General features: G+C 41.6%; 1 protein-coding gene across 1 annotated transcript in view; it reads left to right on the forward strand.

Moving 5' to 3' along the window:
• Positions 1–14,644, forward strand: part of FBXW8 (F-box and WD repeat domain containing 8) — a 144,927-nt gene that overhangs the window by 5,473 nt on the left and 124,810 nt on the right. Inside the window, exon 2 of the mRNA XM_068246005.1 lies at positions 6,766–6,870. Within this exon, the coding sequence (XP_068102106.1) occupies positions 6,766–6,870 (105 nt within the window). The remainder of the gene's footprint in view (positions 1–6,765; positions 6,871–14,644) is intronic.

The following is a 14,644-nucleotide window of genomic DNA, read 5'->3' on the forward strand; positions in this document are numbered from 1 at the left end:
CGGCGATTTCATCCCCTTCTGCATGCAGTGTAGCAGTCCCCCTAGCGGCGGCTTAGCGGGAGTTAATCGCGACGGCTCACTCTCTCCAGTGTTTTCCCTAGTGATTTATGTCTGCAGCCCGCCCGGATACGTCAGGAGGTGCCTGCCAGGAAGAGAAACTAGGCTGTGCCTGGAGAAGCACGAGTCCATCCGATTTCAAATGCAGCTTCCACAGCGTGGTGATTTTTCTCTCTCCTGTCTCCTCCCCACCCTCTCAGCTCGCAGTACTGTAGCCAGTTGGTTAGGAGAGGCTTTGAGGAATGTTGTTATGCAGAGGCCCCACCCCCCTATCGGGAAGAAGAGCAGCGCATGCTGGAGCTGCCTGGCAGTGGATCTGCACGCTGCTTATCATGGTGCTTCCGAGGTATTGCCCTCACCTGCTCCCTCCCTTCCAGACATCAGTAAAATGAGAGCCGTGCAGAGTCTGGAATGTATATACAGTATATCACTTGTGGAGGATTCAGCCGACATTTCCTCCCACTCTGTCACAGCTGCACTGACCATCTCATTCACAATGCCAGCATCGCGCAAGAAAGATAATTTGGTAGCTGGTCAGTTCATTTTTCTTTTAAAAGGTAAATTTTACTTATAGGATGTGTTTTCTTACTCTTCAACATGAAGTAGTGGCTCTCCCAGCGTCCCTCTCATCCCCATCTCACACAGACACAGTGCACATCCTGCTACTGGGCTGCAAAAAAGGAATTAATTGTGCATAGCAATGTTTTATGAATGTTTTGGTACTAAATGGAGGGTATTTATTGGCAGTGCTAGTATGATGTAAAAGATTAGGGCTTATTCACACGATGTGGTATGGTGTTATGACAAACTGCACATATGCCATCCATATGGTAACATGATAGTCCATAGACTTTTATGTTACCATTCACAGTACGGCTTTGGGTTCCCACGTGTTGCGATGTAACGTGTTCGAAAATATTTTATTGCAGGTTCTATTGTGTTGCAGCGGCCCACATCTCTGCTTTAACGCATAGCAACACGTCAAGGCATGCACGAAATTGAGTTTGTGCATGCGTTCTGTAGTGTGAATGAGCCCTGTCCGGCTTTAATAACATGTACCTGAAACAGAATAAGATTAAAAGAAAAAAAAAAAACAAAAAAAAACAAAAACCTTTTACAGTGGAAACCACTGCAGCATGAGAATGTCTGGAACATATCCGACGAGCTCTCAGACATGGTATTGCAGTGACATTGGTATTGTTTGTGTTGCCTCCACCTCCTTTGCACAGCGTGTCAGCGTGATAATGCCTGACTGTGCTGTGGTGTTACTGACTGTGGTGACCTATTCTGCAAAGCTGTTGTCTGCTGCAGTGGGGCACTTTGAATTTGTGGAAATCTATTCTGCATGGCTGTTGTCTGGTATAGTGGGGAGCTGCCTGTGAATTACAAACATGACAGAAAATGACATCATACCATTAGTTTGATAGTATGATGTCATTTTCTGTCAGTGTATGCTTGCAAATGTTATGGTGTACATTGTGAAATTAGCGATAAAGCTTGATTTGAAGAAAATCGTGAATCGAATCGAAATCGCAATTTCTGACAGAAATCGTGCAATTCAATCTTTTCCTAAAATCGTTCAGGCCTAATTATAGTTTTAAAATAATACATGCCTCCATAATTAAAACCCACGTATTGTATATGCCCATTTGTCCCGGTTATTACACCATTTAAATTATGTCCCTATCACAATGTATGGCGACAATAAAAATAAAAGTGCATTTTTTCCGTTTTGCATTCATCACTATTTACAAGCTTATAATAAAAAAAAAAGAAATATTTCATCTTTACATAGATATTTAAAAAGTTTAGACCCTTAGGTAAATATTTGTGTTTTTTTTTTTTTTTTTTTTTTTATTGTAATGTTTTTTTGTTTTTTTTAATTAAACATTTTATGTGGGCATTTTTGGGAGGGTGGGATTGAAATTGTATTTTTTTTTGTAAATATGTGTATTTTTATTTTTATTTAACATTTAGATGTAGTTTACTTTTTGGCCACAAGATGGCAGCCATGAGTTGTTTACAGTGACGTCACTCTAAGCGTACCACGTACGCTTAGAGCGACATAGGAAGCAGAAAAAGCGTAGCTTCCGAGAGAAGCTGTCGCTTTTTCTGCGGGGGAGAGGAATCAGTGATCGGGCACCGTTGCCCGATTCACTGATTCACTGGCTAACAAACCGCCGGCCGGGAGCGCGAGAGACATATTAAAGTGGATCCATGATAAACTTTTACTCATTGTACCCCTTACATATAGTTTATAGGGCATTCCTCAAGCCAAATACTTTTTTTATTTTTTAAATACCCTAATTCCCTATAAACTTAACAAGCCTCGCCCACAGCTCCTTCAGCGCCTAGGCATTCTGAGTCCCATGTAGCAAGTGTTCATGGGAGCTCAGTCTGGGGATGAGGAGGCTTTTCCTGAAGGAAGAGGCATTACCAGCCAGACATATTAGAGGCAAGGGGGCGGAGAGGGGAGGAGAGAGTAGGAGAGGGGAGTGGAGTTTCACAGGCTGAAGGGTGGAGATGCAGAGCAGCGTGTGTGTAAAGATGATAAGCAGAATATGGCTTCTCTCATTGTATCACAGGAAAGAATAATCCTATACTGTTGAAGCTGTTTGCAGCTAGATTTGCTGTGTAAACTATCTAAACGTTAGATAAGATATATAGGCAAGTTACTTTTTATAGTTAGTTATTCATCTCTGAACCACTTTAAGATAAGTGCTTCACAAAACAGCACTGTAGCCAACCCATGTTGATGATTTCTAACTCTTCCTGTACTGGAAAGAATATGAGACTCATATCTGTGCTACTAATGTGTTATTTCTTAGCTGTATTACACGCACAAATCATATCATAAGTTTATTTTCACTTTAGATTCACTTTAACCATTTGCCGCTCTCTCCCCCCCAACAAGTGAAGCGGGAGGGATATGGAGGCTGCTACATTTATTTCCTTTTAAACCACTGCCTGGCAGTGCTTCTGACCCACTGCCTCTAATACTTTTATTAGCCCTTCCTGCTATAGATGGGCATGAAAGCAGACTTGTCTTGAAGCTGCCTCATACCTTCCTTGCATTTATAGGCAGATGCAAAGCATGCCATATGCCATTTCATAGTCTACCTATCATCATAGACTGCTTACCTATCAAAATAGTAATAAAAACTAAGTTACATATACTCAGAAACAGATGAAATTAGCATAAAGTACAATAGGAGAAACATCTGCTCGGTAAAGTAGCCACACACTCGTAGATTTTTCCAGCAGATTCCTGGTGGATTTGATCACTCTGACAGAATCTGCTAAAATCTATGCCCCAACAGGCCTATCTGATTGTAATTTTGGACGATTTCCAGCCAAAATTGTTCAAAATTATCAATTGGATGGAAATGTAAAATTTTGATTGGGAGCAGAGCGTGCGTGGAGTTAGATAGATGTCCCGTAGCATTGAAATGCAGTTTGACAGATTTTCAAATAAATACTGTAAGTAGCATTAGGACACATTCACATAGATGGTTTACTGTGATAATTCCACTGTCTGTCAGATGCTCCTGTGAAGCTTTGAGGCCTTTCCATGGTAACCACACCTCGTGTTAACTGCTAACAGTAGTTACAAACTCTTCTGTTAGGTTGCATCATACAGTAACTGAATAGGGACTGATCCCCAGTAGATGAATGGTAAAGCCATGTGGTAACTGCTTGGCATCCACATGTGCCTGCTGTCCATCTGAGTAAGCCATAAACAACCGTTTATGTTTAATAAATGCTGCGATAATGAGAAGGTGGACTGATGAAGTGCCAGACATCCTCCTAAACAAACTCCTACATCCTATGATGCTTGTCCAAACCCAAACATAAAAGAAAAATGCAAAAGCACTCAAACAAATGGTTTTGCATTGCCTTTGCTGCACAACTGGGCTTGCTTTGCCAGGGTGGAAAGTGTATTTAGCTAGTTTGGTAGAATGGGGACTATCATCAAATGCTGGTATCCTATGCAGTGTTGTTCTCTCCAGGCTTTTCTAGCCGGGTGCTCCACCTGGCAATTTTTGATGGGCACCCAGCTGTCTTCGACTCACCTCCTCCTCCTAAGTTGTAAGTAGAGTTGCGCTGGCCCTGCATTTCCCTCTCGCAACCCACCCGGCTACTTTTTTGTATGCCATCCGGCTGAAAAAATTCCTGGGGAGAATACTGATATGTGAATCTGGTACCCTAAGTAAAGGCTTATGGATGTAGGGGAAAACGAATATTTGCAGCAGATGATATATTTAGCAAGTCATTTACCTATATGGTCTGTTAACTCTAGTTGGAATGCATCAAGTACAGAAGTCCTTTTAGTAGCCAGAACTGTTTTCTTAATAATATCATTACCTTGGCTCGCGCCGCGCAGATTTCCGGACAAGAGTTTAAAATGTGACTGTCCAAGGAGCCACATCATTAACTAGAATCTAAAATTAATATTTTAATGTTTGTCTGTGTGTTCTTAATTGGTCTGGCAAAGCGAGGGAGATCTTTAGCCAAGGTCTGAAGCTAGGAGGGGAGAAGCTTTGTAATCGCCAAGTCAACAGGCTTTGATTACATAAATTAAGCAGTTAATTTGAGCCTGCTCCCATTTGCTTTCTTAAATGGATAACAATCGTCCGCGCTTAGCTTGGGATGCATGGAGAGTCTGCTCGCTGTGCTCAAATGGCTGGTCCTAAAAAACAAAGCAGCCAAACCAGTTCCTCATTTCATACTAATTTATGGGTCCTGTCGTCGGTCATCCTTTTGTTTCAAGCCACATGCAATTCTAAAGGACAGCAGAGTGCAGTATGACAGCACCAGAGCAAATTGGTAAGCATAGCTAATGCTCCCCGCGGCTTGTGCCAGCTTATATTCTGATTGTCAGAGATTTGGGAGCTACATCAAAGTTTGAGTAATACTCTTTGTTGCCATCAGAATCCCCAGGAGAGTGAAATTATGAGCTGCTGTTAACTCTTTGTGAGGAAATGGTGAAAGCAACCTTGTATTTATTGCGATATCCACAGTATCAGTTTTACCACTATTTTACATTATGTAAACACTGCAATGGCTGTGCACACTAGATTTTAAATAGGACACCTTTATTATCTGATTTTTAGGATGCTCATTTTCGGCTTACACTCTATTTTCTGAGTAAGAGCTGGAGATCCCGGGCAGATAAATCACAAATGATTATTTGCAGAATTTTAGTTGTAGAATAATAATAATAATGTGAAGCTGCAGCTAATGCTTGGCTCTTGTGCTGAGGCACATCTGATATTTGGCTGTGAGCTGCGAATATTTAATGGATGCAGCATTCTGTCACTTCTAGTGTACCAGTAAATGGATTACAAATACTAACAATAGTAGAAGAGTAAGCTCCTTATGGTGTTTGCAGGTGTCTGTACCGATTATCAGATTGATTTCTGTGTACCTGTGAAGCCCTTGTGTTTTAGGTACATTGCTACAGAGTTCTCCATTTTTTCTCCTCTAGGTATTGTGTAGACATGGTTACAAATAGTAAACAGTGTTCTCTCCAGACTCTTTTAGCCGGGTGCTCCACCCGGCTAGATTTGGTGACCACCCGGCTGTCATCGGCTCACCTCCTCCTATGCTGTAAGCAGAGTTGCCCTGCATTTTCATCTCGCCCCACCCGGCTGCTTTTTCATGCCACCCGGCTGGAAAAAAAAATTCTGGAGAGAACACTGAGTAAAGTTTATTTCACACTAGTCAAACAATTTTGGTTACTATGGGCACGGGGCAACATCAGCCACTTTGCGGCTTTGATGAGATTTTGCAGAAATTTGCCTGTCTGTAGGCAACTTAAGAAGCACTTTAAATTATTTATTGCTTTGTCATGTCAACTTGGTGGCCTTGTGGTAGCAATAGGCACCTGCTACCGAGCGCTGTGATTACAGTACAGGAGATTTGGGCGCAGTCGGCGCCACCATAGGCCGTAATAGGAATTACGGCTATAGCGGCGTACAGTCAGTAACTTCGGCGCCGTCAGAAGACTGAGTTGAAGTTGCTTCTAAAACACTGTAATTTGCCTTCCAGCAACCGCTAAATGCCGAATTACATAATTCCCCACTATTCACGTGGACCTGGAGGGGGAATAGTATTTAATGCCGGTGGGGACTTGTGCAGCAGCAGGATAAGTCATACCGGCAGCACGGTGGCGTAGTGGTTAGCGCTCTCGCCTTGCAACGCTGGGTCCCTGGTTCAAATCTCAGCCAGGTCAACATCTGCAAGGGGTTTGTATGTTCTCCCCGTGTCTGCGTGAGTTTCCTCCGGGTACTCCGGTTTCCTCCCACGTCCCAAAAACATACAGATAAGTTAATTGGCTTCCCCCAAAAAATAATTGGCCCTAGACTAAGAGACATACACTACACAATACATACATAGACATAAGACTATGGTAGGGACTAGATTGGGACAGTTAAGTGACAAGACAAAATACTCTGTACAGCGCTGCGAAAGATGTCGGCGCTATATAAATGCTAACTAATAAAATAATACCGGCTGTATCCTGCGCCCAAGTCTCCTGGCAGCCAATTCATATGTATGCCCTGCTACCCCCTGTTTTTGTTATAGGTTATTATGCTGTTGCGTATCTTATAGAGCAGAGAGGAAGTTCTGAGTTCAGGTCCGCTTTAATTGCTTTATGGGGATTTGACTGTTTATTAATACTTTCTATGTTTACTTTCTCTCCAGAATGAAATAAATGAAATCCCTTTCTTTGATATCCAACTGCCATATGAAATTGCCTTGAAAATCTTTCAGTATCTGGACAGGCGAGACCTGGGAAGGTGTGCACAGGTAAGCAACTTAGGCCTCATGTCAAGCTCGATCGCCCTGTGTTGATTAATGAGCGCTGTTTGCCATGTTCACGCTTCTATTCTCCATTGATTTGAGCCTGTTACTGCCTCAGTCAGCCTGCTGTATTTTCTTTCCTGGTAAAGCTTTTGCAGTTTTCTATTTGACTTATAGGGGGACCGTGTAGCATTTTTTTTTAACATCTGAAAAGACATAAATTAGTCACTCAGGGATATATTGGACAGAAGCATCTGTTTCTTTGATAAATGGAAGTTTTCATACTGGGAAATCAGGGAGCAGGTTGTTGCTTTCCTGGAGAAGTGCCAGCAAATGGAAATAAGGTCATAAGGGGGTAAGTGCCCCCTGGCCAGTCTTGATTTTATCATATGCTCATTTAAACTGCTTTCCATTGAATAATAAAAATGGACGCCTGCTACAGAACCTTCTATCTACTTCCAGGAGCTCCCAATTCCACGAACCTCTGGCAATCACTAATAAATACCTTGCCTGCCTGTGCACCAGGCTGAATCTAAATCTCAGATTTTTATTGTTGATCTCGCAGGTTGGGCGAGCTGTCCATTACTGCTTAAAGGAATACTGTAAGGGGGTCGGGGGAAAATGAGTTGAACTTACCCAGGGCTTCTAATGGTCCCCCGCAGACATCCTGTGCCCGCGCCGCCACTCACCGATGCTCCGGCCCTCCCTCTGGTTCACTTCTGGAATTTCAGACTTTAAAGTCTGAAAACCACTGCGCCTGCGTTGCCGTGTCCTCACTCCCGCTGATGTCACCAGGACCGTACTGTGCAGGCATAGACCATACTGTGACTGCGCAGTACGCTCCTGGTGACATCAGTAGGAGCAAGGACACAGCAACGCAGGCGCAGTGGTTTTATGACTTTAAATTCTGAAATTCCAGAAGTGAACCAGAGGCGGGGCCGGAGCATTGGGGAGTGGCTGCGCGGGCACAGGATGTCTGCAGGGGTCCATTAGAAGCCCCGGGTAAGTTCAACTCATTTTCCCCCGCCCCCCCTACAGTATTCCTTTAAGAGGCACATATAGCCAGCGCAAGTCTTCTGATCCTCTGCTATATCTGTAGAGATCCTTGTGATTTTATTGCCGGTCGCCCAGTTTTGGTTCATAAAGCAAACCAGTTGTGGTTTGGGCCTAAATGAAATGTGCTGGGTGGTATAAGGTAAACGGAGTAAGTCGTAGGGGAAAATGCACAACAATAAGCAGAAGAAATGGGAAAATAAATGTTCTAGTTATAGACTGAGGGATCAAGCTCCGAATCCCTGGTGGACAACATGCTTGGTACATGTGTGCAAGGCTATAAGTTTCACTTCCAGAGTAGATCAGTTGTCTTTTTTTAGGACCCTATGGAGTTTTATTTAGTTGTTTCAGGGCAGGGGTAGGGAATGTATGGCTCGGAAGCCAGATGTGACTCTTTTGATGGCTACATCTGGCTCACATACAAATCAGTAGGGGTTGATTCACTAAGCTACACTGCTCAAGCAGTTCAGATTACTGTGGCAGCGCAAGTAACATTTTCAAAGTAGGCATGCTACTGCTGTAGCATGCACTACTAACTTACTCTCGCTTCCCCCAAACAACAGCTACTTCAATTGTCCCATTCTGGACCCTGTCAGGTCCAGTGACTTTGTAGGATGAGATCCCCTCACTTTGATTGGCCCAATAGGCTGCCTGTCACTTGCGGGTGATTCTCGCTAATCGCCGAAGGGCTAGCACTTTTTAAAGCACTAGCGCAATGGAAAGTATATGGCAGTGATCTCATTGCTGCAATTGGTGCCAATCGCAAAAACGCGTGACATGCAGCATTTTGCCGCAATTCTGGGTCGATCACGGTACAGTGCTTAATAAAGCGCTGATCGCGATTGCTCTGAATTGCGGAAGTGTGAGCAATGATTTTTACAGCGCTAATCACATTAAAATCAGCCACGTAAAACAGTTTTGCGATTTATAGTATGAATAGGCCCCACGTGTATTATTTATTTTCAAGTTGCACGTTTTTACTGGAGAGTCCTAGGTTTCTGGGCCCACATAGCATTTTTTTTAAACTGTTGTTTATTGCTGGTTGTGTACTGCACATCTTTGTATCTGAATTATTTTTATTAAAAAAAATATCTAAAAAAAAAAACAAACCTTCATCCTCCAGGACTTTTTGCAAAGAGTCAGTGTGGCATTGCCATAGTGATAGTTTATTCACTTTATATAGACCCCTGTACCACTTAAAAATCTATTTTACTTCTGTTATCTCCATGTGAAATGCTGCCACATCCTGTCATAACTGTGTCACAGTCAGAGTTATTACAAACTTATTTGCGTGTCTATGATTTTTTTTTTTACTGTTGCCTTAGTTACAAACAACGTATTTATTGGCAGTCTGAATGTGTTGTTGTGAACTGTTTTCATGTAGATGACAAATGTTCCATATGTAGCCAAGTTACATTGGAAATGCACATTGTCACCATCTCAAGTCATGAAGTAGCAGTAGAGCATCGTACCGTGATATCCATCAGTTACATGACCTTCAAGAGACACCTTAGTGACATATAGTTGAATGCAGTCATTTATTCAGGATACCTACTTTTTCATTATCCTGGTTTCGGCATCCGAAACACTTCCTTTCTATAATGCTGTACTGTATATTGTTCTGTAGCCCTACCCTCCCAGTGATGTCGCAGCCTAGGCTGTTTGTTTGTGCATTGTTCTGCCCAAGAGCATTCTAGGAGATCAGGTGGTGTTCCTATTGACTTCTGAACACAGAGTAAACAAACAAACAATTTGCAGCCATGCACCTGACAGCGCTAAACACATGGCCACCTTTAAAGAGACACTGAAGCAAAAAAAAATGATGATATTATGATTTGTATGTGTAGCACAGCTAAGAAATAAAACATTAAGATCAGATACATCAGTGTAATTGTTTCCAGTACAGGAAGAGTTGAGAAACTCCAGTTGTTATCTCTATGCATTAAGCTCTCCGACTAAGTTAGTGGTGGAGAGGGCTGTTATCTGATTTTTATTATCTCAACTGTTCCTGGACTATTTACTTTTCCTCTGCTAGAAGAGAGGTCATTACTTCACAGAGTGCTCTGAAAGACTCATTTTGAATGCTGAGTGTTGTGTAATCTGCGCATATTATAGAATGATGCAATGTTAGAAAAAACACTATATACCTGAAAATAAAAGTGTGAGAATATTTTCTTTGCTGCTAATCTTCTAGTAATTATTCATAGTACACAACCAATTCACTATATCATATTTTTTTTCCGCTTCAGTGTCTCTTTAATACATTTCAGAATGTAAATTAGAGTGAGGAAAGATTGTGCAATGGGCAAACACTGGCTTAATAATTTATAAAGTAATATAGTAAAAAAATAAGCTATTTTATTCATTATGCTATTTTCAGTATGGTTCCTCTTTAAATCACTTAAAACAGTTTATACAATACAGGAACATGCAATAATGTGTACAGTGTGCTTTGGACACAGAGACAACTTTATGTATGAGATGTTTGTAACTCGAGTGTTTGTAAATAGGGGACAATCTGTATACCTCTGGTAAAATTATTCTTTCCTAGAAAGCACCCAGAATATCTCTAGCATGTGTGTACAATTAGAATGAATATGTAAAAGGAGCAACAGAAGCTATAGTTATAAAGCCATCTTTTGGAACTGAAGTAAGAGGTATATGGAGGCTGCCATGTTTATTTCCTTTTAAGTAATATCAGTTGCCTGGCAGCACTGCTGACACTTTGCCTCTAATACTTTCAGCCATAGACCCTGAACAAGCATGTAGCAGATCAGGTGTTTGACATTATTGTCAGGTCTGACAATTAGTTGCGTGCTTGTTTCTGGTGTTTTTCAAACACTTTTGCAGACAAGCAGGGCTGCCGGGCAACTGGTATTGTTTAAAAGGAAATAAAAATGGCAGCCTCCATAGTCTTCTCACTTCAGTTTTCCTTTAAAGAGACTCTGTAACGACAAAAAGATCCCCTGGGGGGTACTCACCTCGGGTGGGGGAAGCCTCAGGATCCTAATGAGGCTTCCCACGCCGTCCTCTGTCCCACGGAGGTCTCGCTGCAGCCCTCCGAACAGCCGGCGACTGTGCCGACTGTTCAATTCAATATTTACCTTTGCAGGCTCCAGCGGGGGCGCTGTGGCTGCTTTCGCTCCGAAGGAGGCGGAAATACCCGATCTCAGTCGGGTCCGCTCTACTGCGCAGGCGCCGGAGACTTACGCCTGCGCAGTAGAGCGGACCCGACTGAGATCGGGTATTTCCGCCTCCTTCGGAGCGAAAGCAGCCAGAGCGCCTGCGCAGGAGCCTGCCTGCAAAGGTAAATATTACGTCACCGCTGTACGGAGGGCTACAGCGAGACCCCCGAGGGACGGCGTGGGAAGCCTCATTAGGATCCTGAGGCTTCCCCCATCCGAGGTGAGTACCCCCCAGGGGACGTTTTAACGTTACAGATTCTCTTTAAGAGAATGCAGTAAATGTTGGTCTGTGCATCCATCTTTATTTATTATGTAGTATTTATATAGCACCAACCTCTTCCGCAGCACTTTAGTGAATATATATAATATAATCTTGTCACTAAGTTTCCCTCAAAGGAGCTCATGTTCGAATCGCTACCATAGTCATGTGTCCATCATAGTCTAGAGCCAATTGTTAGGGGTAAGACAAATTATCTATATGTTTTTGGGATGTGGGAGGCAAATGGAGTGCCTGGAGAATACCCACACAGACACGGGGAAAACATACAAACTCCATGCAGATAGTGCCCTGGCTAGGATTCAAACCGGAGAGACAGTGCTGCAAGGCAAGAGTGCTATCCACTATGCCACCGTACTGCCTTGCTTCTCCTAATGAGTGGTGTGCCCATACTCAGTACTATTAAAAACATTCGAATTTCCCGATTATTCGACCGAAACCAGTGATCTTCCCAGATATTTTCTCCAGCCAGGTGGCATGAAAAAGTAGCCGGGTGGGGCACAATGGGGGGGAAACGCAAGGTCGGCACAACTCTGCTTGCAGGATAAGAGAATAAAGAGGCGAGCTGATGACAGATGGGTGCTCACCAAATTCAAAATTAGCCAGGTGGAGCACCCGGCTAAAAAAGCCTGGAGAAAACACTGTAAAACTATCAAATCGAATGAAAGTAGAAAAATCAAGAAAAACAAACGATTATCCCTTTTTTTGGTAAAAATCCGATCGGACATGTTGGAAAAATCTTTATATTCGATCTAACAGAATATTGGGACAAAATTATCGAAATAAAAAAAAAAAATGAAAAAATTGTACCATAAGTAACTTTTGAGTCTGGGCGGCTACTGCTGGGGGCTTATTGAGTGTCTCTGTAGTATCCAAAAGCTATGCAATCCAAAAGCTATCATGCTGTGGCTTAGTCTTCTTGATCCTGCTCTATTATTTGTATATACTAAACTTAAAATTTGCATGCTAATGTGCAAGAACGCGTTAGCGCATATGAAGAATTACGCTGCTAAAATTAGCGAAATTGCCTTTGCAATTTCCTATACGCAAAAAAAGTACATCTTGCCACATACATTCACACATCGCATGGAAATTCCCATTGACTTTCATTAGCCGCGGTAAAAAAGCACACAAATTTGCATACGATTGGGAATCCCAATGGGAAAAAAAAATCAGCTTTTCACAAGTGTGAATATAGCCAGTCAATCTGCCATTACCTCTTCAATAGTTGCCAAGGTTCTTTGAAGTTGTCTAGGAGCAACATAGAAGGCTGTGTTTCCACTTGTGCATTTTGCAGTAGATTTTCCACATAGCAAAATTGCGCATTAGTTTAGCAACAAGTGGTAGTGAATGGGGCAGTTTACATTCAATGCGACTTTCCATAAGCAATTGTATGCCAGAAAAAAAAATCTGAGGTCATGCTTCATATTTTTTTTTCTTCTGATATTTTGCATGTATTTGTCCGCGATTCGAGCATAATGCTTTAAATGGAATCAGATAGCAACACAATTTTTCATGCCATTTGCGTGAATCTGCTTTATTTTATTCACTTTCTAGTCAGCATGGCTACAGGAAGTTGTCAGCATGATTAAAGAGACACTGAAGCGAAAAAAAAATGATGATATTATGATTTGTATGTGTAGTACAGCTAAGAAATAAAACATTAAGATCAGATACATCAGTCTAATTGTTTCCAGTACAGGAAGAGTTGAGAAACTCCAGTTATCTCTATGCAAAAAAGCTATTAAGCTCTCTGACTAACTTATGCTGGGAATACACGGTTCGTTTTTGCCTTCATTTAAACCTTCGATTCGTTCGGTAAACGAATCGAGTGTTAAAAACGTATGTGAAAATAGTCATAATCTCATTATAGTTTCGATTAATAGACCCCAAAAACGAACGACTAGTGATCGAACATGTTTGATATTATCTCTCTTTATCCATCTAATCGAGCCATTGGTAGGCTTGATGGCTGTTCAGATCGATTATATATTCGTTTATGCTAGTCCGTCCCTGTAAAAAGGGATTTTCGTTTCGTTTCTTTGCAGCCTTCGATCATTGGGAAAACGAAACCATCAGAATCGAAAAAAAAAAACGAAACCGTGGGTGGTGATATTAACTGTATGACCGATTATTTCGGGATCGAAAAGGACAAAAGGCACAATCGAAACGAAGGTTTAAACGAAGGCAAAAACGAACCGTGTATTCCCAGCATTAGTCGTGGAGAGGGCTGTTATCTGACTTTTATTATCTCAACTGTAATTGAACTGTTTACTTTTCCTCTGCTAGAGGAGAGTTCATTACTTCACAGACTGCTCTGAAAGACTCATTTTGAATGCTGAGTGTTGTGTAATCTGCACATATTATAGAATGATGCAATGTTAGAAAAAACACTATATACCTGAAAATAAAAATATGAGAATATTTTCTTTGCTGCTAATCTTCTAGTAATTATTCATAGTACACAACCAATTCATTATATCATATATATTTTTTTAGCTTCAGTGTCTCTTTAAGCTGTTACTAGGAAAATTATGTACATTTGTCTAATGTGAAAATTCACGTCTGAAAATTGGCATTAAAATGCACAGAAATATACATGCGATTTTATTTTTCTTTAGTTTTTTTTGGGGGGGGGCCAATCAGAAAAATTGGCCACGATTTTTTGGGGACGTGAAAAATTCACACTACAGTAGAGCTTTAAACATGAGGATTGTACACCTCATCTCAAAATAAGACCTCTACCTGTGTAAAGAGGTGTTTTTCTGAAAGCTTGTACGAATTTGAAAAAAAGACCAGAGTAGAAGACAAAAAAAAGAGCAGTACCTGGACACCAAAATTAGGGCGGAACAAGAAATTAGAAGAGTATATTGACAACTTCAGAAAAAGAATCAAATTAGAGATACTGGACAAACAAAAACAGACACTCTACAACCTCAATACTCAAGAAAGGAAAGCAATACTGAGCCTTAAAAGCAATGACAACATGGTAATTAAACCAGCTGACAAAGGAGGAGCTGTAGTGATTTTGGATAAATCCAGCTATATTCAAGAAGCAAACAGACAGCTCTCCAACAACACCTACTACAAAAGACTAGAAACAAACCCCACGCTACAATACTCAAGGGAATTGAAGAATATGCTTAATGATCTTTCCTCAAGATCATCTAACATACTTACATTAATACCAGCTAATCCTAAAATAGGCACCTTCTACATCTTACCAAAAATACACAAAGAAGGAAACCCAGGTCGTCCTATCATC

This window comes from Hyperolius riggenbachi, chromosome 1 (genome assembly GCF_040937935.1).
Source record: "Hyperolius riggenbachi isolate aHypRig1 chromosome 1, aHypRig1.pri, whole genome shotgun sequence".
NCBI classification, from domain to species: domain Eukaryota; kingdom Metazoa; phylum Chordata; class Amphibia; order Anura; family Hyperoliidae; genus Hyperolius; species Hyperolius riggenbachi.